This window comes from Gobius niger (genome assembly GCF_951799975.1).
Source record: "Gobius niger genome assembly, chromosome: 18".
Lineage (NCBI taxonomy): Eukaryota > Metazoa > Chordata > Actinopteri > Gobiiformes > Gobiidae > Gobius > Gobius niger.
Genome location: NC_136869.1, coordinates 17,260,172 through 17,286,022, shown reverse-complemented (window position 1 = coordinate 17,286,022; position 25,851 = coordinate 17,260,172). Strand labels below are relative to the sequence as shown.

At 42.4% G+C, this 25,851-nt stretch overlaps 2 protein-coding genes across 3 annotated transcripts in view; both read right to left on the bottom strand.

Moving 5' to 3' along the window:
- The window catches only part of map3k22 (mitogen-activated protein kinase kinase kinase 22), a 33,933-nt gene extending 23,622 nt beyond the window's left edge, over nt 1-10,311 (bottom strand). For both annotated transcript variants that reach the window (XM_079576075.1, XM_079576076.1), the window contains exons 1-3: nt 9,918-10,311; nt 3,021-3,104; nt 1,983-2,027 (exon numbers count right to left, since the gene is read on the bottom strand). In XM_079576075.1, coding sequence (XP_079432201.1) covers nt 1,983-2,027; nt 3,021-3,039 — 64 coding nt within the window. In that variant the 5' untranslated portion in view covers nt 3,040-3,104; nt 9,918-10,311. The remainder of the gene's footprint in view (nt 1-1,982; nt 2,028-3,020; nt 3,105-9,917) is intronic.
- A 2,774-nt stretch (nt 10,312-13,085) lies between these two features.
- dlec1 (DLEC1 cilia and flagella associated protein) lies at nt 13,086-23,230 on the bottom strand. Its single transcript, XM_079576416.1, has 38 exons — nt 22,970-23,230; nt 22,760-22,900; nt 22,522-22,681; nt 22,318-22,437; nt 22,076-22,248; nt 21,780-21,988; nt 21,413-21,494; nt 21,255-21,342; nt 21,007-21,184; nt 20,781-20,910; nt 20,570-20,662; nt 20,388-20,478; nt 20,148-20,310; nt 19,828-20,020; nt 19,646-19,722; nt 19,415-19,574; nt 19,244-19,340; nt 19,003-19,133; nt 18,750-18,911; nt 18,559-18,689; nt 18,296-18,446; nt 18,100-18,216; nt 17,913-18,034; nt 17,655-17,837; nt 17,509-17,576; nt 17,286-17,437; nt 17,096-17,211; nt 15,803-15,873; nt 15,540-15,736; nt 15,224-15,382; nt 14,998-15,117; nt 14,810-14,904; nt 14,548-14,635; nt 14,115-14,315; nt 13,874-14,035; nt 13,620-13,770; nt 13,422-13,539; nt 13,086-13,354 (listed from the first exon to the last, which is right to left on the bottom strand). The coding sequence occupies exons 1-38, from the start codon at nt 23,039-23,041 to the stop codon at nt 13,234-13,236; spliced, it is 5,043 nt and encodes a 1,680-aa protein (XP_079432542.1). The 5' UTR covers nt 23,042-23,230; the 3' UTR covers nt 13,086-13,233.
- Nucleotides 23,231-25,851: the final 2,621 nt, after the last annotated feature.

Here is a 25,851-nt window from a genome sequence, read left to right as displayed (position 1 = left end):
AAACTGGTAATTAGGGCCAAAATAGTGCTTTCGATTTGATAGCGTCACTAATATGGCATGTGCTGTGGGTTTTTCTGTGTCCTTCTTTGGTGAAAATGTGAGTGGCATAAGAAAAAAGGGGGGAATTCCAGGAAGTGAAGCGGAGCTCGCCACGTTACACAATAGAGACTGATTGCCGCGCATTGCATCACCACGCCGCGTCTCTCTCGCTCAGGCCGCAGACGCTGACGTGCAAATGGCAAGTGAGTTAGCGAGAACAGGAACGACTGTCCGGGCTGGTTAATGTCACGGGCGAGCGCACCTGTAGATGTGGAAGTGTAGAAGAGAGAGACGGCCACAACTTTAAAGTAGAGGCTCCAGAATGAATCGTCACAATAGAATGGTAGCAATTAGCAAATAACACAAGTCTGCAGTCATCTGGGTCAGTGGCTTCTAAACCAAGTCTCATATTGTTTTCAAGTGAAAGATTTAATCAGATTAGCCTTAATTAAGTTATTATTTCAGAAACGTTCTTCACATTTCATTCCGCAAAACCCTGGGAATACTAGTAATAGTTTGAGGATCATTTCCACAGCAAAGTCCCTTGAATTTGGGATCGTTTGCCTACTGTCTCTTGTTATTAAAGTCCCTTCAAACATGTTCGGAAATGCATGTGATTCTCGTGTTAGTCTAGCAGCTCAGATTTGTTTTATATAAATCATATGAGAAACAGTCGAAATGTAAAAGTTCCCAATTAGATCCGTCCAGCTTCGTGTTGTTCGAACCGAGCCTCAGCAAGACATTGAGGGGATTTCCTGGTGCAAAGAGACACATCATGGCAAAGGCATCCGGCTGGATTAGCAGCTGGAGCCAAATGTGTCCTCAGCGCTGCAGCAGCCACAGGCCCCGCTCTGACGCACAAACCCCGAGTGTTTTTCCACCTTATTTTTTTTTTTTCATTCAAGACACACTTTTTTTTGGCTTAAAGGATACCACAGCAGATCGCCATCCGGCTAAGGGAGTGGAGGTTGTTATGGCTATTTTCTGGCTCGACAAGTTTGACAAGGGCACAATGGCTAAATATTAAATTTCGACTGATTTTGCTGACAAGATTTCTGAATAGATTTGCAATTCATGCTTTGAAATCAAGATCTAGTTCATTGTGCACATATTAAAAGGTACACTGTGTACACATTTTGGACTATACTGTAATGTTGCCAGAGATACAAAACATGCTCCTAATGACGCAGCTAGATTCAGACACTTCTGGTTTTTCAGTGATTAATCACCTAACATATTTTTAATCTCAAAAATGTGGCTGCCTTTTGTCAACATCTCCATGGAGACGTCAGGCCTGAGGAGAGGTGAGTCGCCCACACAAACACACTTCGTTGTTCATTTATTTGGTGCATTTCAACAATAAAAACATCTCAGTAATATAGGTTGAAACATGTACGCACAACATGTAAAGCTCTCAACTACATGGCGAGCCAGGTTTTAAAGGCAATGAGATGCGACGATACCCGAGTGGAGCAGCCCTGTGTGAATCTGTTCTGTGAAATTGTAATTTTTCAAGACACTTCCCTCAAGGCTCTACACAGGTGTACACCGACACACGCACAAGCGCTCCTCGAAACTGTGATGCACCTAATTGAACACATAATGGGTGTAATGTTCAAACCCTTGACGTTAATCTTTCACTCGTAATAAAGGCTCTGATGTAATGTGCTCTATTGTGAGAGCGCTACAATAGTTGTGCAATGGATGTTTGTACAAGCTACATGCCCATGTCTTTCCACTGGACGTCTGCAAACACAGCTCTCCATTCAGACCAAGAGGCTGAGACAGTCCCTTTTCAGCTGCTACTTCGACTTCACTGTGCCGACCATGGCGTGAAAGGATTTTGTGTGTGTGTAGTTTTTCAGTAGGCAACGACAGGCATGTTTGAGATATGACACAGGAGAATTAGACAGAAGAGTTGAGGAGTGATAGATTTGTGTTACCTTGGGAGTTCCTGTGCTGTCCGGGTCCATTTTGGAGACCGTCATCTGTGGGAGAGTTATCAAGTGATCAATATTATCATAAAAGTCAGGATGGTCATTTTTAGTGATAGTGTTTTGCCTCACCCTTTAACCTATGTGCTGCAGACATGGTGGAACAGGACACATTTTTTAAAACATTTAGTTCAACCCTTTTCTGAGTTGTGGCGCACTTATATTGATGAAAATGTGCTGCACATTTCACAATGTACAAGAGATGCAGTGCCGCCAATGTCTGTTAAATTGGTGCTACTTTAAATAGCTGGCTGACCCAAAAACTGCTTTCCTGTAGTAAAAAACTATTGCAGTTCGGCAAGATTCAGGGGTTCACTTACTTTCTCCTCCCTGTCCTGTGAATGTTTACATGTTATGGCCTTTAAAAATATGATAACATGTAATTTTATTGTGAAGATGAAGATCAGACCACATTTAGTGACCAATTTAGGCAGAAATGTGAGAAATTCCAAAGTGTTCACACACATTTTCCTCCCGCTGTAAGTCTTTATTTTCTTAAGCTTTTCTCCAGGTAATGTCAGCGAAACTGAAGTTATGAGTGGAATTGATCAAGAAGAAGTGACTTGACATTTTATTGCACTTAAACTCCAAATAAAATGCCATGCCAAATAAACTCAACGTGGATGTCGTGGACTTTCCTTCTGGCTTCAGGGATGCTAAGGTACAACACAACACAACACAAGGCGTCTAAAACCATTAGTGTTTATTAATAGAGGAGGAACAATACGTCTGGGAGAGTAATTTTACATTGACGTTAGAGTGTGCATACGTGTCAATACATAAATAAACTCTCCACAGTGTTATTTTGAACCCAGCGCCTGTCTGTACCCGAAATGAGTCGAACAAACATTTCACCAAAAACAAGATAAAGACTAGCGCTCTTAAAATGGGCCACCTGGAGCCATTACCAGTAATTTGATGTTATTTTTCTGCAACACGCTGTTCCTGCGAGGGGAAGTAGGTATGTGCTTTCAAAATGCTACTCACTCATGTTTACTGTCATCATCAGGAAGTGGTCCTGTTGAACTTGAGCGCGCAGCCCAACTTCTTTCAGCGAGCCAAAATGTTACCCTGCAAGGACAACAACAAAAACATTAAAACAGCGTAAGCCTTAGTGCCTCTTTCCTCCACAATATTTCTGCAATCGCACAAAAGCAATGACCAAACAGGACGCAGGTGGCACTTTCCAACACGTCCAAATTGAACGACTTGCCAGGTGAAGTTGAACAGATGTTAGGGTGAATGAGAGCTGCAACTTTTCCTTTTCAAATCGACATACATGCAGGGTCATTAACATTTGAAGAATACTTGTGTAAATTGTGATTTGATAATTGCAACCGTATTGGTCTTTGAACCAGCAGCATTCAGGGAATTCCTCAAAGTCGGATTATGACAGGCCAGAGTCTGCTCTCGATATCCCGTGATGCACCACAGCCGGCCAGGCCTGAGGTAAAAACAACAAGCTCTTCAAAGACAAAGCATTCTTTATGCTTGAAAAGTGTGTGTGGGGCTCTCGTCACTGGGAGGAAGCGCTGACAGTTGTTGCATGTCCACAGACGATCGCAGGGAAGGAACGCACCTCTGCTGTTAAGAGACTGCCTCTGAGCCGGGGGATTTATTTTGAAAATCATTTTGACTGTGGCTTAATGAAATGCGCTTGCCGGGAGTCTCAGCGGGCAATACCAAGACCCACAGGCTTGAAACACTTGAAGAGCTGTTTGAGACAAAGCCAAACAACTGTGAAAATACGGCATTGTTCTTTTCTAGCCAAAAAAAATCATTTGTCAATTTTAAGATGATTTGTATTCGGCCATGACAAGTTATTAGGGGTGCAAGATGAATCCAGATTGTAATGTGAAAAAGACAATATTGTTTGCATAACAGATTATACTATACTTCAGGAATATTATGTGTTGCCATCCAGTATCGATCATAAGACAGAATGATGAGCAATGTTTGTGGAGCTGCCCTTTTCACCCTCTCACTCACAGCGCTACAGAAGGTGTAATATGTGTCAGGGGTTAACCAGTGCAATTGTGCACAACAACGTTTCCCTGCATCTCCACACAGAGCCACTGCAGCTCTGCAAACACTGATTTGTGTCAAGGGTGGAAATCCTTCTGCAGCAGAAAACTACATAAATACAGACAATGACAACTTTTTGATAAAGACATTTTCAGCAGCTTCCTCGTAATCACTCACAAGACCACAAGAGGACCACAAGAGGAAGTGTAATGTTTCGGAGAATTAAACCTTTTAATAAACTGTATTTGGCCTGATCACACTAGTAGTTAAAGTACATGCTCTCAGTGTCTGTGTACACTGGTGTATGAATGAGAGTGTGAATGGGTGACTGGTTCCTTGCTGTAAAGTGCTTTGGGCCTGATAAAGGTAGAAAAGCGCTATAAGTTGAGTCCATTTACCATTTACCTTATAAATCACTCTGTTCTGTTCTGCACACTTGCATTTCAACCATGATGGCGGTGGCAGCAGTCCCACTCTATTCCCATTTATTCAATTTGTTATAACGATCACCTTATGATCACATAAGTAGTCGTGAATTATGCCAAATGAGGTAAATGTACATTGGAGTTAAAACGTTGGAATGTTCAAGCATCAAAGCCCGGCAACATTTGGTTTGTTAGAAGTCTGGCCAACACCAACTCTTTGGAAACTTTGTGAAGTGTCTCTAGAGAGAGACCAGTGGAAAAGCTCCCAGGATACTTTCGTTTTGGGCATAATTTACTGTTCCCCTCTCAAGTGTATCTGCTTTTAAATCCTGCCTTATGACATGCACTGTGTCTTCTACGCCGCATTTCACCAACAATAATGTCCCAGCTATGTGGAGAGACAATGTATTTTTTTGTGCAAGACTGTTTACACACGAGCGCAGCCCCAAGCATTTTTGCACACACATAGCTGAGGATGGCAACAAAAAGTAGCTTTAATAGAATCCACCAAGTGAAGAAAATAACAGCCAGTTTCTCAAGAAGAGATGTTGGCGCAAACTGAAGAAAATTGAAGTACAGTATATGGAGAAAGATAAAGAAATGAAGAGGGTTCTAAGGGAAACTAACCATCTGCTGCTGACTGTTAATTTGGACTTTACAGTTGTTTATCAGTTTCAAGTCCTGATGTCTGTGTCATTGTTGATTTCCAAACCGTCCTTGTCATGTGTCACATCAGCAAGATTTGAGAAACCATGAGAGAGGCAGCTTCAGTTGTTAAAATGGTGACCAACACTATGACTCAAAATCATGAACCAATCACAGTTTTCTTAACACTATACACACAGTTAACACAAAAGTAATACATGGCCACACAAAACAGTTATAAAGCATCCCATAGCAATTCTAAAAAAAAGGAAATCCCTGTGTGGTCGTAAAGGATTGTGCCCGTTCATCGTTGACCAGTGACCACACATGAAAGGGCCGAGGAGGAGCCTGCAGACAGGTGGTCCCCCCTGCATCTTCACAGGCTCCGGAGCTGCCCCTGCCTCGTGCCAGCCTCTCAGCAGATGGCCCATCTGCTTGGACCCCTCCACTCAGCGGGGACACCAGTCGCGCGCTGCCCACTGATCGCCATCCCGGCTCACGGCGCACGTCTTTGGCACGGGCCGGTGCTGAGCAGAAGATCAAATGCTAATCTCCCCGCATCATGTTGCTTCGCCGCACGTCCAGCTTGAAAAGAACAGGCTCTTGACTTGATGGGCTGTGAGGAGGCTCCAGAGACCAGGCCCACTCTCATCCAGATCTGACGTTGAGTGTCTGTCAGTTGTGGCTTACATCAACAGACCGGGGCCAAGTTTCACTGTCTAACCTCCTGTATGTCACTGCACTGCACTACACGTCGCAGTCAATTTGTCATCACAACAATGTAGAAAAGGGACGTATCGGTACAAACTTGTATCCATGCCACAAATGCTTAATCAAACAGATGACAGCAACAGCCTCCCTTCTTTTCTCACACGATTCAAATGTACTTTTCACAGGAAATATCTGAGCGGGAATCGCAGCCAGACATGTACACAGACATTTACAGTCTACTCTTTCAGGACAGTTACATCACTCGACTTGGGTAAACAGCGAGGCGGCAGTGGCCTGGAGAAAGTTTAGAGAAAGCGAACGGGCCTCAGACGGAGGAGGATGACCTGACTCAGACCTGGCAACGCTCCTGTGGCGTTCCATAGAACGCCACCATTAACTAGAACAACCTACAGTCAACCATTGAGGAGGAGAGATAGACATCAAGAGGATGGAGAGGAAAAAACATAGAGGGTTATTGCTCATGTAAAAGTGTTGCTCCCAGTAAAGCAAATACTTTCTTAACCAAGAGATTAGCATTTCTATTTTAATATTTGGTCAGTAGACAGGCCACTTTTTATGAACCATTGAGCCTAAAATAGAAAAACACAGAACGTGGCCGATGAGATCACGAATTCTGCGTCAGCCTCATGAGGTGCAATCACACAGTGCCCAGTCTGCCTGTGAAAAAAGTGGGATATTTAGAGCAGCGGAAGAGTGATTAGTAAGCCCCAGATATGAGGGTGACTTTTCTGTGTCTGCTGGAACCAGCGCCAGTTCAGTCCTCATGAGTCAGGGTGGCCACGTGGAGCCAGTTCTGGGAAGAAAGACAATACGGGACGTCCCGTTGCAGACCGAGTACGGGCTGTGGTGTTTGAGAGGAGGAAAGTGCTTTGAAGGCTTCTGGGGGGGCGGCCAAAATGTGTGTCCCGAACCATTTATCATAGCCCCCTCCTCTGGCCCAGGCTCACAGGGATAGTACTTCAAACTGGCTTTTTAAGCAGGACTCAGATTTGCCTTTAGTATTTCAACAACATAACAGTCTTCATGACATTCACAGCAACGAGTCACTTTCGGCAAAAGCTTGAACACAATTTAGGGTGTGCGCACAGTTCCTTCAAGCCCCTAGATCTGTTATCTTTATTTTCCTCAGCAGTTTCATGAAGCTCACTCAGTGAGCTGTGGTTAGTGTTACATCTGTGTGCAGGTTTAACAACAAAGTTTGTGTTTTTAAAACTGACTGACTCAAGAGTGCAGTGCTTTGGAAGTTCTGTCCAAATAAAGATAATACCGTATTTTCCGGACTATAAGTCACTCTGGGGAATAAGTCGCAGCCAGAAAATGCAAAATGAAGAAGAAAAAAACATATATAAGTTGCTCCGGAGTATAAGTCGCACCAGCCTTGGCAACTACCTGGGCCTGGAGGCGTAACTGCACCATTGACAAGCCTCTCCCGGCAGCACATTGTTCAAGCACCCATTTGCATACTCGTTCCTCTAGCTGTGGCCATCTAGCTTTCAGCTCGTGATTAGCTTTTTCTGTTTTCTTTATTGCAGTTAGAGTAACCTCTGCTTTTCACCAGTCCCTCACAAGTTTCTTGCTCACTCCAAACTTGACAGTTTTTTAAATTTTCAGTGCTACAGTAAGTAAGTAAGTGCTTTATTTGTCATAGTACAACCGTACAGGAGTAGCAGATACTGGTACACAAGCCTAGAGTGCACCCTAGCGGCTTGAAAATAACAAACAGGAAATTATATACTGTATTTTAATGTATAACTCACACCTGAGTATAAGTCGCACCCACAGCCAAACTATGAAAGTAGTGCGACACACAGTCCGGAAAATATGGTAGTATGGAGTCTTTCGGGAAATGAGTGCCGCTATGTGTCAGGAACAGTGTCCATATCAAAGAAAAACTCTAGGACTGGTTGTTATTCTGTCCTTATTTCATCAGTATGCCAGTGCAACATGAGGCACACCTTATTATTGCTAGAAAAATCATGTCAAGTGTAATCAAACACTAAATTAGCCATACTTAACTGAATAGAGGGATAACTAAATCCCCACTCAACAACTCCAGAGTAAGATGATCCCACTTAATGAAAGCGATGTCTCTATTAACTCAGGAGATAAGTCGATCTTTCTGCCATCGCCACCGACCACACAAGCCTCACTAAAAATAGCCAGATGAAAAACTACAGGCTGGGCCCCTCCTCAGAGACACGTCCAAGCCCAATCTGTAAACGAAGCTGTATTTTCCATTATGTGACGACACGCCATTATAATCACATTCATTCACTGATGTTTCTCCACCCAAACTGAGCCGCGTGCCGACAGCTCGCGGACGTCAAGGCATTTCACAAGAGGCGATGTGCCATTCATGGTTTAACGCAAGCATTTTAATGTGATCCAAGTGTGGGATGTCCCTGTGATTTTGAGTCCGGCGGAGGATGTTTTGTTTCTCCTCCTGGGGCTGTTTTGAAAGCGAAAGCCCATAACAAAGACTCATCAGAAATGGAAAATGATACGTGGATAGGAAGGCACATGAGAAGGCAGTGGAAGATGGGGACAAAATATATATATATATTATGGGGTGCAATAAACAGGGCTTAATAGGTTCCACTATAGCCAAGCTGTTCCACACTGGTCGGTCATTTTAACATTATTGTTGGATTTTTTTTTTAGCACTGCAAAATAAAGTCACTGCCTTGGTGGTGGTTTGCGCTCTGATGCCTTATATTTAGCTTCAGGTGCAGTTGCTTCTCACTGTGAAAAACAAACATGGCGCTCAAGGAGTCCGGACAGTTTGCATAGTGTACACAAGTGGCTTGTTATTGTCCAGTCAGTGAGTATGTTGTGTTTCCGGTCGTCCCCACTGCCTTGAGCCTCGCAGGCAGACAAGCCGTGCAGACAAAGCTCAATCAGGACCACTTCCTCCGGCCTTCTGGAAACAAGGGGGTAGACCCAGCTGAACTCCAGCAGATAAATAAAGGCGGCCGAGACAGCTACAGATTAAATGGATTCAAGAGGAGAGAAACATTTTGCAAAACATTCACATTTCACTATTAAGGCTTCTGTTTTGTCAATGATGGGTTTGAGATAAGTCCAAACCTTAACTGCATAAGAGTGAATTTAGCCCACTCTCACACAAGATGAACAAAAGTCTGAGCACAATATTTGCAAAATGTGGCCCTTAGAGGTTTGTTTGAACTTGTATCCCGTAGGCTACACTTGATCTCTTGAAAAACTAGCTTTGTTTCCTGCTGTTACCTGGCAACCGCAAAGAAACACAATAAAATGTGCTGTCACTACTAGTCACAGCACCTTTTGACCCTTGGCCATGTGACCCGTGGGCTGCTGGGATCAAAATTGGCATGTGAGGAGTCCAGATAATAAACATCTACAAGTTAAAATGTATCGAAGGCCATGTATAATAGACATCCAGAAAAGTCCACTTGTGACTTGAAATCTGTGGTGTTATCAGCAATATAGGACTGTTTTGTTTGAGGCACACCAACCCTATCAGTGGGCGGGTTCGTTTTGACAACTTGAGTTTCACTTAAGCCTTATTTGAAAGACTTTAAAGCAGCAATACAATGAAAAAACTTTTGTTGTCGAAGTGTCCTATAGGGATGGGCTTTTGCTCAGTGTTCATGTCCAGCACCTTACCTTTATTTCCCTCTGGGACAATGTACAGACACAAAATTTACTATCAAACATTATTGGAGATGTGTGAAAACATGGGGGAAAAAAACAATTAATGCAACATCCTGGGAAAGTGACCATTTTATACAGAAATAATTAGTGCCTTGTGCGTTTGTTGAGCAACATGTGGTGCAAGACGTAAAATAACCTTTTGGGCGCTCTAAAGCTGTGCAGAGTCATCTTCATTATTATTTTTTTCACTGCCTTGTGCATTTGGACATGTGCAACAGACAACTGCTTTCTGTCCTAGACCAAGATTATTTTAGTGCCTTTGCATGAGGGGAAAAATGCAAACAAATGCTTTATAAACAGGAAATAACAGTGGGGGCCATTAGCACACTAAGAATAACAATGTAGTGGACTACTCGGCTCCTACCTTGTTATCTATGTCTGTCCATGTCCCAGATCTGGCAGCACGACTGATGAAGATGAATTACTTTGGGAGCACAACTTGTCACAAAATAGGAGCGGAAAAATCCCAACAGAGCAATTCTTTCCAAAACAGTGGGATGGTATCCGGAAACTGAGCTCGAAAACTGTAGCGCACAATTTTTACAACCAGGAGCGAGGATACGTGCGTAAAAGATGTCCCTGGTCTTCTTGGTGCATAATCCACGGCTCGGTGTTGTTTGGGTAGAGAACGGTTTGCGCTGCTGTGTGCGGGACGTGTCTGACAGGAAAGTTTTTCACCCTGCGCTCGCTGGTCTCCTCCTCTCGCGCTACAGAAGTGAGAAGCTGCGACTTTCCCCCATCCCCTGGCTCGAGCTTTGCCTCTGATGTCAGCAACAACGTGAGCTCCAGGAAGTGGTGACGCGCGCCGTGCGTTTCCAAGGCAGCGGGGCCACGAGCGAGGAGGAGGAGGGCGCGCTCTGGTGGACGGACAGGGGACTGTGCACCTGGTGGTTTACCTATGGTTTACACTCAAAACGCGCCGGAGGAGAGGTCAATGATAATATAAATTAATTAATCAAATATTGTTTGGAGTCTATTTCTGTATCTTAAATGACATTTTTGTTGCCTATTTTTTTGGGGACACAGGTATAAATTTTGGCTTCCACCTCCCTAGGCACTTCCCAGACAAGAATGCACAGTCTGCTGCCCCCATAACCCATTTACAAGGAGGCAGGTGGCTATTTTAGTGTATTTCTCTATATTTTCCTCACCAAACTATGAACAGCAACAACAGAATGATCTATTAACCTCTTCCCTTCCGCATAACCAAGTGCATCTCGTTTGGCTTTACCCAAATCTAAAAGCTTATTGACTGGAGCTTACAGCCTACAAGCTCATTTGAAAGCTATACTAAGGCCTAAGCTCTTTCCTAGTTTTTGTCAAAGTTTTGTCAAATTTTTGTCACGTTTTCATTTATTACACATAAAATGCGCCCAAAATGCTACAAAGCAACAAAAACGTGACAAAACTGTGGCAACCCTCACAAAAGTGACGAAAACACACAAATTTGATTACAGCAAAACAAGGAAGAAGCAGAAGAGTTTTGTAGCTCTTAGCTTTCAAATGAGGCTTTACCCTGGCCTATAGGCTGTAAACTCCCAAGTCAAGAAGCTTTAAGATTTGGGTAAAGTCGAACTGGAGAAAATGTTCTTGGTTACGGAAGGTAACGTTTCCATTTTAAAGACAACACAGAAACCTAATTGCTCCCAGTGTACAGAAGTGAATTTGGAATACCTGACATTTTTGCATTGGTTATAGGTAGTTATATATTGTAAGAGCCACATCTGCCAGGCCCATGAAATAAATACATTGAAACTTCTTGATATTATACGAAAAAATGCTTTTTACAATGCTCTTTAGTATTGTCCTCAGGTAAGACTGTGTGTGAGTGTCTTTCTCCCCCCTGCCTCGCGCTGATGAGCTGCCATGTAAGCGGATGGCGAGGCTGTTGGCAGATGCATTGGGTTGTCACCTGACAGGCTTCCTGACATCTGGGAAGGTTCTCCAATCATGACCGAACATGCATCCTCTCTGAGTGCGTACAATGTCAGGTCTCTGATTTATGTGTACCACTGTCCCGCATGCACCCACACAGTTGCACAGAGTTGGAGACACAAGTGTAGTCAAATTCATTCTCATTTGGTTAACATATTGTTCAGAATTTACTATTTATGAATGATCGGCCACAGGGAGTTTAAATTCAGCACAGCCTAGCACAACTTGTGATTTGCAATGGCAGGTTTTATTGTATTATTCATGCTACCTCATACCTGCATCTATACATCTCATACTAAAATACCTTGGGGCTGAAATCATTTATAATACATAAAATAGAAGCTGCTTGGCTCATGTCCAGTTCTCTGCATACTGGAGCAGACTATGAGAATTTCAGATGCTTTGGTCACCATGGCCCCTTGTATCATCTTTACCATTAGCTTCGCGCAGCTTTGCTTTGTAAGGATCAGGCGTGCCCTCGCTCTGCTGTGCACAACTTGCCTGAGCGGGATGAATATCAATTGTTCATTTGCATCCCTCGGTGGATTTGGACAGCTCAGAGTTGTCTGTACTGCTGAACTGCCCCCCCCAGGCTATACCGTTACCGACAACAACTAAACCGAGTGCAACGTGAAATGTCTATTATTACATGTGAGACTTCGGGCTGTGTTGTGCTGTGGTGACGGAAAAAGAGGTCCCCATGAGAGGAGGCTAAAAATTAATCCAGAGAATGCATTTAGTCTTCACAGTTCTCCACAGGGACACAAGCTTGTTTGCATAAGTTTGTTATGGTTATTGCTGAATCAACTGCAGAGACATCTGACGCTCCCATGGGGAAAAGCTGGCAAAGTTAGACTTGCCTTTGTAGAATTAGTATCGTCTCATTTACCAGTTGTAAATAGTGACACAACATTGACTACATAGTTAATTGCAAACACAGATGCAATGGTGGCTTGTGCTCAGAGGTCGAAGAGCCCAATCTATGCCAAAAATATGTGAAGGAATACTTGCAGAATACAGTGGTGTTCTTTATCAACTTGTATCAATAGAAGATAAATGTCTGTCATTTTAGTCTCAGATTTCTGTATAATAAAATAGGTGTCAATAAAAGAGATCGGAAAACTTTTGTGGCTCCAAGCATTGCTGGTAAAATAGAGTTATTTTTAGTGAGTAAGTGGACCCAAGAGTTGTGATTTCCCATTCTGTCTCTTTCCTGAGGAGCACCAAAAGAGTGATGAATGTCAAGTGGAGGCTGATCCTGTTGTGCTTTATCCTTTTGGCAGGCGTTTTGATGTTTCTCAAGAGGTTTACTGAAAAATCTTTATCCACCTCTGTGAGCTATGGCTGGTATTGATCGGCGGTAAATCGATAGCCTTCGGTTGACAGGCACCAAAAATATCACAGAAGTTTGGAATGGTTTTTGCATTTGGCTTCTGGCAAATGTTAACATAACCACACATTTCATATTCTGACGAATGGCTTGAACATAGAATATTAAGAGTAGGACTTTGACCAATTAAAAGAAAATATATATTTGTTTTTAATATCACAATGTTAGATATTAAAATATAAATAAATTAAAAGAGGTCTGACTTTCTTAAGCCACTATACCTCATTTGTGGGGTTGTCCATGTTTTTACAAGTCCACGCAGGCAGCCGGTTTGATGCGCTTGAAGAAAGCCAGTCCATGTTATTGTTTTGACCAACATTAATGTAACATAAAGCTGGAAGGCTGAGAAGTGGTGTCAGAGCTGGTCTGAGGTACACCCTTCATTATAAGAACCGGCGCCTTGCAAACGAATAATGAGAGGAGTCTTCACAAGAGGAGAGCAGATAACCACACTGGCTCTGAAGTCTCTGTCCTCACTGAAAATAAATGATGCCAAATTCCATCACACTTCAGACATGTATTTGAGATCTAATTGATTATTACCTGGCTGTGAAGCGGATTTGCAGACGCTGACAGGAACATGAAGAGCTGAAGCCTTTAGATATAAAGACTCCACATTCAGGGGTCACTCTAAACACAGGTGAGTCTTCTCTGTCCGACTCTGTGTACACACGATAATAAATACTAATACATCAACACAACAAACAAAATGGTCCTTAAAGAAGCAACAAGAAAACAAACCTATAAATAATTTCCAGTGCGTCTTCGCCCCTGTGTTGAAAAGTTTCACTTCTTTTGTCTGTGTTTTGCCGACGAAGCAGGACCCAAAGTCGACGCTTTCAGTTGACAGGCTGAGTGTTGCAACTTCTAGATATCCGCAAAGAGGTATTGTCTAAAGTAAAAAGCATACATTGAGGAAGAGACTTAACCGAATGAAGAACATGAACACACAAATTAAAGCCGCATTGCGTAACTAATCCGCAAGTTTCTCTAACCTGTGTGCTGCCATTGCTGTAGTGAATCAGCAGTGTTTGTCGGAACCTCAGCTTCCTTTCCCCTTTTGAATTTTGGATTACTTTTACCGAGTTTGGCATTTCATTATCTGCTAGATGCGCAAAGTCCATCAGGAAAAAGGAGCAGTGGAAAGCAACCTTCACCTATTCGCACAGCAAGAAGAAAAACCTGGATCGCTTACACATTCAAATCTCTGCATTACACCACCTCCCCTTATCTTACCTTCATACTCCGTTTGGGTTGTAGCGTGAGATAATTGCTGTCACCAGTCGAGGGGTTGCTGCAGGGTCTTGAGCTGCTTTTGGAAGGAGGCGTGAGGACTACAAAAGGCGGCTGCGTCTTCAGAGTAAACTGCAGAGGCATCTCTAAGGTGTTGTGCAGCCTAAAGCTTTTTGTTATGTCAAATTCACGTGTTTGCAGCACCTGCTGAGGAAAGAAAAGACTGATTGTGGCCCCTGGATTCAATACTCTACCTATGCACTTCAGTATGTCAGGGCAGTGGTTCCTCAGGTTCTTGTCTTGAACCCCTTGAGCTGTCCATTCACACTTAGTACCCCTATCTTATCTAAGACTGCTGCCAATTATTTACAGAGAAAGCAGCCATATCCACACACTGGGAAACACTTTCAGACAATTGTTGCTGTTGAAGACCCACCTCTGTGTCTGCCTCTCGTGTCACTAAATCACTGGCCGAGGCACGAAACTCCAAAAGCTCCTCGTCTTCATCCATTTGCACTAACAGCCTACAGCGACGGGACAGGGAGGGGGACCCAAGAGGACGAAGAGAGACTCAATCAGACCACCTTTACGCTCTTTCTGGGACAAACCTCAGCTGATTTTCATTTCCGGAGACATGAATTGGATCGGATGCTCTGGGAGTTCGCGGGGACGTAAATAGCACTGGTGTAATTACTCACGCGGCAGGTTTAACGACTGCCTGTAGATTCATGCTGACGGGTTCCAAATCCAAACCGTGGGTGCGTCCAACTTTACCTGGGAAGCACAGGGCTGCCTGCGACGAGCAAAGGGGGAATGTAGGACCTGATTGCATGTTTTTTTTTTCCTTCTTTTGTTTCAAAGCGATTTAAGGTTTTGAGTCGATTACCTCAGTGTCTAGACTTATAAATCCCAGGGCCTTCCCCACGCATTTGGATTCAGACGACCCACTGAGCGTTAAAGGGGTGAAGGAGACGTGAATAGTGCTGCTTCCTTTTGCCGGTATGACCTGAAGACAAAAAACACATACAAGAAAATACAAGAAAATAGCTTAGCACAGAGGATAAGAAGTACTTCCACATGTATACTATATGTAGCAAACTGGGTTAACATACTATCTGTTGGGGCGTGATGCAATATGGGTAGTCAGAGAGATTTCCCACGTGAGGCCTTATTTGAACAGAAATGAGACTCTTCTCAGCATGATAGGGATGTGAACACGCCAGCACACTCTCCGTGTCCTCCTCGGCTATACGTTCTTCCTCCTCTGCGTCCTGAGACAGATAAAAGAAGCGCGTGGAACAATCAATAAGAGAGTGGAATTTATTTGATGTTTCACGGGACCCCAGGGAATCCCCAGAGGAGCGGCGTGATGAAATAACTCTGTGTCGGCGTGTGTTGTTTTTTGTGTTTGGTGGAAAGAGCACTCACAGACAGGCTTTGGAGGGATGAGCTGGCTGTTTCCAAAGAGTCTGGTGACTGATCTCTTTCCCAGGGTCTTGGTCTGACCGAGACGACATTGCCATCTATATCTTTGACAGGGAAGGCTTCTCCGTACGCGACCACGAGGTCCACCAGCTTTTCGTCGTTGATGTCTATGTTATAAGTTCTCCAGTCCAAGCGAATATCTGGTAGCAGACATAGAAGTTAGGAATGAAGAGCAACGATTTGGGGTGTGAAATTGCCATGCGTACCGAACATGGAGGGGTTGTTGATGCGAAGAGATCTCGAAACAGTGTCACCACCAGATACGAGAGTGCCAAACCTACAGAATCAAACCTTTAATTACCATTTTAATGCATAGATATGTAAATAAACAAAAGTGTGGATGCTTTACACGGGACAAAAAGGCAAGTTCAAGTATGTGAGCCAGTTTGACCGGTGGTTTTCAACCTTTTGTGGGTGGACTCGAGAGTCAAAAGTGAGTTGCAAAACCAGTCTCAGTGAACTTCTTTGCCAAAAATGGTTGATAGCACATTGTTTTGATTGTTAACTCTGTGAGAAAATATAAGATTTAATTTGCAAAAACAGATAAGAGTCACTGAAAAAGTGCTTTTAAATTTCTCTTTATATAGCTTCAATTATCTAAAGATATAAAGTAAAGTGTTAAATTAACACAACTTTCAGTGTCATCTGTAGAGTACAGTGACAAATATCCAAAACTATTTTCAAAAAAATAAAAAACTGAGATCTCTGCTTTTGCAAATCAACTCTTCAAATATAGGTTCAGACTGCAAAATGTATATTATTATCCTTTTATTAAAAAAAATGTAAAGGAGGCACTAAAACTGACCCAGATTGGGTTATTCTAAACTGCAGAGCTAATGGAGAATTGATGGTACTGAACATAGCAAACTTAATCAACAGTGTTACTGTAGCTCAAAATGCTAAAGTCGGTACAGCTGATTCTGACTGAAAGTAAAGCGGATCACAGCTGATCGGGTACAGGCTCTATGCTCTGAGCACAGAATGCTAGGGGCTTCCTTTTGGCCAGTGTAGGGTAAAGACTACTTCCTGCCATATTTCAACATTAATTTTAAAATTGCATAATTGTAAAGCCGAGAGTGCTTCATTAAAAATGTGTTATTTGTTAGAGTTCAATTGACATGAGCCTTTCGTATAAAGGCTCCCGATTTGCTACACATGTTATAAGCATAGAAGTCTGGTCCCGTGAGGTAAATACATCGTTAATAAAGTTTTTAACATAATTATAAATGATCCAACAGCTGCTTGTTTTCTGCCAGGTACTGTTTAAACATAGTATACTTATGTCAGAGAGACAAGTCTTTAAACTTCACGGAAAACCTATGCACAGAGCCTTTAGGGTTTCATTTTACTAGAGTAATAAAAACACATTTACAATTTAATCCTCATATTACACATTTGATGATATAGTAGTCATGAATGGTGTATGTGATAATGACTCCATTGATAAAACACTGTTAAATATTGTAGTAACGAAAAAAACAAAAAAACAAAGCACACACCGTATTATCGGACCTTCATTCTGGCCATCTACACGCTGACCGGTCATCTGGAAGTACAGTGGACATCCTTTCGCTGTCATCTGCATTGGAATGAGAGTGGGCTCGAGATCCCCAACCTACAGACAATGATCAGCCATTTTACATTCAATCCTAATCTGCGTTCAACTCTTCGGCGATTTCACAAACCCACATTGCACACGAGATTATCCGTGTACTCTCCCCACATGTCAGTGTAGGCCGTCACGTCCACCGTCTGTGTCTGAAAAGCTCCCAACATCCCGTTATCTGGCGTGACAAAAAACGCTGCTCCTTTTCCATTTGCCAGGAAATTGCTCACAAAATCTGCTCAAAAAAAGTATTAAAACAATCACGCTTTGATTTGTTTTCAAAGGGCCGAATGACCGGTGGTTTACCCAAGTGCGTTTTTTCTTCCACTTTTTTGGCCTGGGCAGAGTGGAGGGGCTTCTTGACATATGCAGAACTGTCATTAAAATGCAGATAATAAAAGGTTTGCTGCTGATTAAATCCATTATTCAGACCAGAGTGCCATCTGCATTACCTTTTCTGTGGCTGGCAATTCGAGTCAGCGGCATTACCATATAAATATTGAGGTGCTATGAAGAAAGGGGCCGGAATGGCTGTTTCGTTGGTAATTTTGAACCGCCTTGTGACAGGTTTCTTCAAAATAGCATCCTCTCCGAAGTCAAGTAAAAGTGTGGATGAACCATGAGAAGAGGGGCAGCTGAAATAAAATACAAAGTCTCAAAATATCCGTGTTGTATGAATATGAGCATTTTGTAATTCAGTATAGTATTACCTGGTGGTGTCCATAGAATATGATACAGCAAGAGTATTTGCTTTTGGAGCCTTGATTCTAAGAACGAGTGGAGATTTCATATCCTCAATGTCACAGAGAGCTGCAACCTCAGTAAGTTCATGCTGAAAAAAACAACAATTTCCCATATCAGATTGACATGGATATTTTGGTTGGTAAATAAACTTACCTCAACGTGTGAGGTGAATTTAATCGTGATATCCTGGCTGGCATTAGGCCCCAGGGTGCCACACACAGGCTCAAAAGTGGCCTCACACAGTGGTGCTTGTTTTCCTTTAAGTTGTGGCTAACTCACACAAATAAGCAATGATGTCAGTAAAAAGATTTTCATTCAATTATTTTGCAAATGAAATCAAAAACTACACCATCCATTTGAAGTTTGAAGCTAAAAGCGTCTGGTTGAACAGAGTGACCGTTGCTTCTTTAGACACTCCAACGTAAAGTTCAGAGAGGAGCAGCTGGTGGTTTAGCAGACACACTTGAGGAGACTGCACGTTGCCTTGCACTGACAGATGACTGACAGAGACATACAAAAGAATTACTCTACACAAACACTTCAATTAAAAGTCTTTTACTATTTTTATCTTGTATTGTGAACTTTCTGGTGCAATAATGTGAACATTCTTACCATCCGGTTCCATTCTCCACAGTCAGCTCCAGCTCAGTTTGAAGCTGCTGGCAGAAGCGTGGTCTAAACACTACATCCACGATGCCAGAGCCCAAGGGAGGCAGAACTCCACTGCATGGCTCCACTGAAATCTAAGCACATACTCCAGTAACTGTGTGTCGAATCATATACAATGTTATATTGTTTGCTACCTGTGTCTCAGAAGGCTCTTTCCGGTGTAATGGTTTCTCTCCCAGCGCCCAGGGGGCCTCCAGCTGTGTGGCGTTCACAAGGAGCAGAGTGGTTTGGCACTGCTCTCCCAGTCTTAGCAGCCCGAAGTCAATACTCCGCACAGAAATTGTGACAGTGGGACCCTTCCCAGGGAATCATTCATAAGACAAAAGGTGTAGCTTCAACATAAAAGTAATTTCCCCATGAGAATTAGAATAGAATTCAAAAGCATACCTTAAAGGACAATTCCACAGGTAGTTTCACCGGTTCATCATGATGCTCTATGTAGCAGATTAGACTGGTCGTAATCTTTTCTGGTTTCCCACCGGTCACAATGAGATCAAAATCAAAACACTCATTTTCTTCTGTAAAAAATGACATTTCCGACCAGTTAAACTATAAAAACTTGCATTGTCTAATTTTCCAAACCTAAGAAACAAATATATAAATAAACAATGCACATAGTGTGACAAACCTATTTGACCACTAGGGGGCAGCACTTCTATGATGTGAAAACTACTGCTCATCCTCTCCCATTGAAATGAGATTGAAGTTCTGCTGTGATTCCACATCTGAAGAACAACATCAATAGAAATGTTTTTAAGCACAAGTGCTTGTGACAGTGTGTATTCTGAATGCGAAGGACCTTGAATTGCTTGCGAGTTGTTGAACAAATCAGCAGCTCCTCAGGTATCAAAATGCAATAGGGCTCTAATAAGACTTTGTATGGCTCTGTAGACCCTTTCACCTCTATCTCCATCCCAATCACGTCGCTTACACTGGAGTCGTTGGGCACAGGCGGAACACTGGATTTCAGTCAGACAAATGTTTAGTTTATACACAGCGAGGATTCATTGTTGATCTAAACACAAACTACCTATTATCAGTGCTCTCAGGTGACGGAAGAGGGACATCCATTAGAACCAAATGGCACACACTGTGATAAGCCTTCAGCTGTGAAGTAAACATTTACACAAAATTATTTCCACAGACTATATTAAAGAGCAACAAAAAAGGGCTTGGAAATGTGGCAGGATGCTTTTGTGCAGCAGGCCGCACCTCTTTAGGGCAGAATGTGATGACAAACTCGTGGTCCTGGCATGGATCCAGCAGCCCGTACTCTGGACTCACATGGAAAGCGTACTCTGGGTCCAGGTAAAACTCTACACGCGAGGATTGCGTGTGTTCTCCTGAAGGGCTGGGCTCTAGGTTGGGCTTCATTATCTGCCAGTGAAAAGGCAGCTCCAGGTGGCTTGGATCCAAGAGAGAACATTAGATCAGATTTCAGTATTTCCAGATGTTCAGGCAGTGAAAGTCGAGTGCTTTAATTATGACTTCTCTTTACTTGCGTTGTAAACAAACTACACTTTCTGCCTTACACATTATTTCTGACAACAATCTTCTTCTGTTGCCAGGCGTAGGGATTACAGGGGCCGAAACACAGAAAGTGTTCAGCAGTGAGGTCATGCTGCTCTCCTGCAGTGGGACTGTCCCGGTCCCCAGATACTGATATCAACTCGAGAGCAATCAACTGGCCTTCACCTTCAAAGAAAGACATATCTCATGAGTCAGTTGGAAACAAAACATGCCAAATAAAGAAATAATGAGGCGGCACCAACCTTGAACGCAAATGTCTTTCACCTGGCAGTTGTCACACACAATGCTGAAGAGTTGACAGGCCCTCTCCACAGAAGTGGGGAAGAAGACAACCTGAAAAGACCACGAAACCATACAGCTTGATTTAACTTTTTCATGTTACATTTTAATGGATGAAACTGCCTGTTCTGACTATGTTACTTACCTCAACAACCGTGGTCTCTCCTGGCTGTAGAGCAAAGAGCGAGGGGCTGACTGCAAAGGGTGGTTGCTCAGTAAAGAGGGTTTTGGCCACAGACTACATGAAAATATAAAAACACACAATAATCCCACTGTGAAATGTGTCAGCATTTTAGGATAAAAGTTGTAAATTGTTAATTTATAGAATACAAATTGAGTTCAATAGTAAATCTTACCCTGAGATTGGAGGCGGGCCACTGGTGTTTAGGGATCAGGCAGAAGGTTCCAGAACTAAGACCAACATTCTGGCACAAAAACTCAACAAACTTAACTCCTCCAACCAGGCAATATCCACAGTCCAGAACTCTTGACACTGCATAAGTTTAAGTAAATACAAAGAAAAACAATACTTATTTTCAACATTAAATCTGTGTGCTCTAAGAGGTCGAGTTGTAAGGCTACTTGCAAGTCAACACAGGAGGGGGACGTCTGGCCTCAATGGGGACCACGAGCAAATCCTCACACTGGGATTCCACCACAATGAAATCCTGAAAGTCAGTGAGCGAGTCCGGGGCAAAGCGCACGGTGTACTTACAACTCATGCCAGGAGCCACTATGCCGCCTTCACCTGGGAATCTCCCTGAAAACATTCATAATAATATGCCCATGACATAATTATTACATTTACAATAGGAATTTGTCAAGCTTACCAAGCCCAATAGAGAAATATGCAGTAGTGGGAGGAATGACACGAACATGTCGGCATGCAGAGGTCGTGTTTTTCAACTCAAGTGTGGTCTGATAAAAGATAAAGCAAGTTTTATTTTTTGCATCTGTAAGTGCACATGTATTAACTGTTCAAATATACCTCGTATACTTGTCCGATAGTGTACTCGTTGAAAAAAAGCACAGGCGGATTTGCCTGGAAAATTTGAAGACGATCGTCACAGCTGCATATTAAAAAGAGAGCATGTTTACCACCTGATGCCATGTGTCACCATTACACCCCACCGCCAAAGGAAGTGGTTTGCGTGGGGTGAAAGGAAATCTAATCTGCAGACAAACGGCAAATACAGTATGATTTTCTGATGGCTATAATTTGAATGACATGGCTAGAGTTGATTTCAGTCGAGATTAACTGTAGCCATTCAGTATATGCTAGAGTAATGCAAAGACCACAGGGATGGAGCAAGTTTCATAATGTTGCAAAGATAGTATAATGTGTTTGCCGTGACCTTTTACATGTGCCTTTTCGTCCAGGCTCTGTCTCCTTATTCGAGGTCACTGAGGTGCCTCCACGTTGAGCGTTTGGGGGGAGGAACCGTGGATTGCGTAGAAAGTTTTGTCGATCTGTCATCTTACGTAGAGTCTCCCTTCCTTCGGTCCGATCAGTGGCACTCGGCTCACCCTTCCATTTTGGCTTGGGTTTAGTGATTTTTGTCTTCTACAACATAAAATATAACAAATTAAGAACATATGCCTTTTCTGGTACAACATCGAGTGAAAGACATACTGTATATACAACCCTCACCTCACAGGGCGTTTTCTTTCTCTTCGTTTCAACTGAACTTGGATCAACTGTTATGCTCAAGTCTGACTTTGGCCTGTTTTCAGTGCTAGGGATGAACGTGTAACCGTCGTCTTGTGGTTCCCGTGAAATATGCATGGAGTAGGACACTGTAGGTTTCGTCAGCTCGTGTTTTTCTGCCAAACAGATTTTCTTTTTTCAGCTATATTTACCAGAGAGTGTCCTTAAAGACGGCCATCGCTCACCCTTTTTTGGAGCCTGCAGTAATAGTTTAAGCTTTGGAACGCTTAAATAATCCCAGGGAGAGATGAGGTTGTTCATTTCAAGAAGGTCTTGGTCGACACATTGCGGAAATACCGACTGTACTAGGAATATTTGGCAAAGAGAGAACGTGATTATTCCAGGCACAGAGCAAAATCTATTGGCATTATGTTATTACATTTTGTTACCTGTGATAACACTTTTTTCCTCATTAAATCCTTCCAAAAAGCTTCGTTTCATTTTCTCACACTCTTTGCTCTCTATGTCTGCAGCACGAGTTCGAGCCTGAATGATGTGCCTCTCCAGAACATCGGCTTCCTGTATATGCTCATTATATTCAGTGCAAGCCTATAAAAACAACAACAATCAACATTACAGTTAGTGCCAAATGATTTTTTATGTCATAGGCATTCAAAATCAAGTTACCTGTTGTAGTTCTTCAACATATCTGTCATGAAAGCTGTTTCTGCCACTTCTTTTTTTGATGAGGTTGGCCACAGTGTCTTCTCCAATGATATCTTTGGTGTAAGTGTCTTTAAAAGTCATTTCCAATACATGAGAAATATCCTGTGGCAGTAGCAGAAATGATGTCAGCGGTATGTATGTAGAGTATGTTTTTGTACCACTGGAGCTTACCTGAGACTGTTCAGAGGCCGGCATGTGGCAGGAGGAACAAGAATCCTGCTTCTCCATCATGACTGGCTGCATCAATCTTGCCCGTTTGCTAGCTAGGTTGCATTTCAAAAGTTCATTTATTCAGACAAACATAATCAGTGCTGAAAGCTAATGCAGTATAGTTGGCGTAAAAACGAAAAAACAAAGGTAAAACAAGCTTTGTAGTCAGTATAACCTACTTTTAGTCGTGTTGTTGACTGCAGCCCGTGTGCGTACGCCGGATTACCATAGCAACGGTTAGGGAGCCGAGGCAACTCTGGCTCCACCTAGCGGGCTCCACGTGCCACAGCCTATGTCTATGGCCACAGCCCTGCGACGCAACCGCCGCCCCGCCCGTGATGATGCACCTAATAACACGCGCCAGGTAAAACGACTTAGGCCTACTATCAATGGTAATTAATGATTATCCTACGTCAGTGGATCGAAAACTTTTCAAACTATGTCATAAAATATTTGACCTTTAAAGTAGGTTACCATATTAAAAAAAAATAGATATATTTCTGTTTAGATCCCTTTTATTGTAGTAATAGGCGGTTTGACATGAAAATAAATAACATTTTGTAAACAAACAAACTAAATCTTGTAGTTTAAACTTTACTCACACTAAATAGGCATTTTATTCACATTTGTTTTAATTGATTTATTTTAGCATTTTCTTTCGTATCCTTATTTCATCCTGCCATGACCAAAGAAGCCAACTCATCTGCATCAGACTGGAATGTGATCACGCGCAGCCATAGGCCAATTTTATTTCCAGACATGCAAACTCCAATAATCAGTCAAAGCAAAATATATATATGTACAAAATTATTCAGTTAATCCCATTTACTCAGAATCAAACAAGAACACTGCCATCCAACACGATCTAATTCATTGATTCATTATGGTTTGTGATCAGAGCAGTAACCCTGCAATCTGGGTGTCTGTTTACACTGACATTACCACACCCGCTGATGCAGTTTGATTGTTCACGAATGCTTAGAAGTCATAAAATCTGTCACCGTATTAGCACATTTTCCATGTAAACAGACTCAATGTCCTAAACTTTAAAGCAAAAGATCCGCCTTTCTTATAGCTTGTATAGTGTAGTTTATATTTTTGCACATCTTGAAGCCTGATGAACAGTTTTTGTAGGGGCATACAACGCTTTCCAGTGATCCAAGACAAAGAGAAGACTGTTTTGGGACAGCCTTTGCCAAACAGACTTCTTCACATGACTTGCCCTGGCATGAGACTTGTGGGGCCGAACAGAAGAATTACAGAAACAGTTTTTTTTCCTCTATTTTCCTGCATGTACCATTAATAGAGCCCTTTGGTCACTGTTGTTCTATTAGAATTAAGTTGCTCAGTCAGTGCCTATATTTACTTCTTGCAGTTCGGGGATTTACATCACTATTATGAAACATAGTTGGGTAAAAATTCCTTCCAAAGGTGTAGTACTCAGTGGCATGAGGTTGAATGAAAACACAAACATTGGCTTACTTGTCAGACCGGTGGAGCAGTGGGTGTGAGTTGAGGGTGCATAAAAGACTGGTGAACTTGTGTGATCCGTGCAGTCTGTGAGCGTCTCTCTGGGGCTCCGTGTTGGACTTTTCTATGTTCACATTTTTCTGAGTTTCAACAGTTACCTGGAGAGGAACTGGAGGAAGGAAAAAACTTCTGGAAGAACACAGGATGGCCACTAATGGGACAGCAGCCAAACGCAGTGAGTATTTCCTATGCGGAGAAGCTTATCCTGCCACTATATGCATCATTGATTGAGTAAAAGATTATGTTGATGAAAATAATAAACACATACTAGCTTTATCTCAACATGTTTATTAAAAGATGACAACAGTAACAACAAACCATGGCTATACTCAAAATAGTTTTTTTAGGCAGCTTAACTTGAAACCAAAAGCGGTAAAAGTGAATGAGGTGTGCGTATAGGCCGAAGGAGAGCGCTTTGGCTCTAGAATGATTACCTTAATGCTAGAGGTGGGGAATTGCAGTTCATGGCTTGGACTCGAATCAGACTTTTTGCCAGAATTTACTGACTTGTAACTTGACAATATGGAGTTGAGAGTTTGAGGACCCAGCCCATGCATGTATGTCCTCTATAGTGGACATTGGTCTTGAAGACTCAAGGCTGTTTACATACAGTATCTGAGTCCTATTGTCCTGTACAGAGGACATCCAGAGCTTTCAAACAATATATGATGTGTTGAGACTTTGGTCAAATGGCCGAATTTTCATCAGTCAGTTATGCACCCAACGTTACTGAGAGGGCAAGTTTTTTACAAAATCAGATCAAGAACCAAATCTTATTCATTCTTGTAGAGAATGATCTTTTTTTACTTTTCAAGTGAAATCTAAAGCTCTAAACTGAGGGTTAAATGAAAATGAGAGCATTCTGTATAAGTGACAGGAGAATCAGACTTGGAGTTGTGAGAAGACGAGCTGAAGGTCCAGTGTTAGAACAGGACAGTGGCGGTTCAGAAGAGGAAGCATGAGCCGAGGACACAGCAGGTCTGGGTCTGTGCTGCAGCTCTAGTGGTTCATTATGGGGAAGAACTCAGGGGTTATTAAGAAAAGGGGTCGTCTGTGAGCACTTTCTGTGACAGAGCCCATCACTGCTCTGACACACTCACGTCCCAAACACACGTCACACCAGTGGAAACACAGGTGTGTGAGGGGTCACTTTACATTCATTTATTAAAGATATTAATCATAATCACTATAGAGGTTCTGTTAACTTGAAATTACATTTTTAAAGTAACCTCATTTTATATATCAACTCTCTTAAATTATATTGATGATTATTATATTGATTAATGTAAGATTTATCAATACAGTAAAAATGT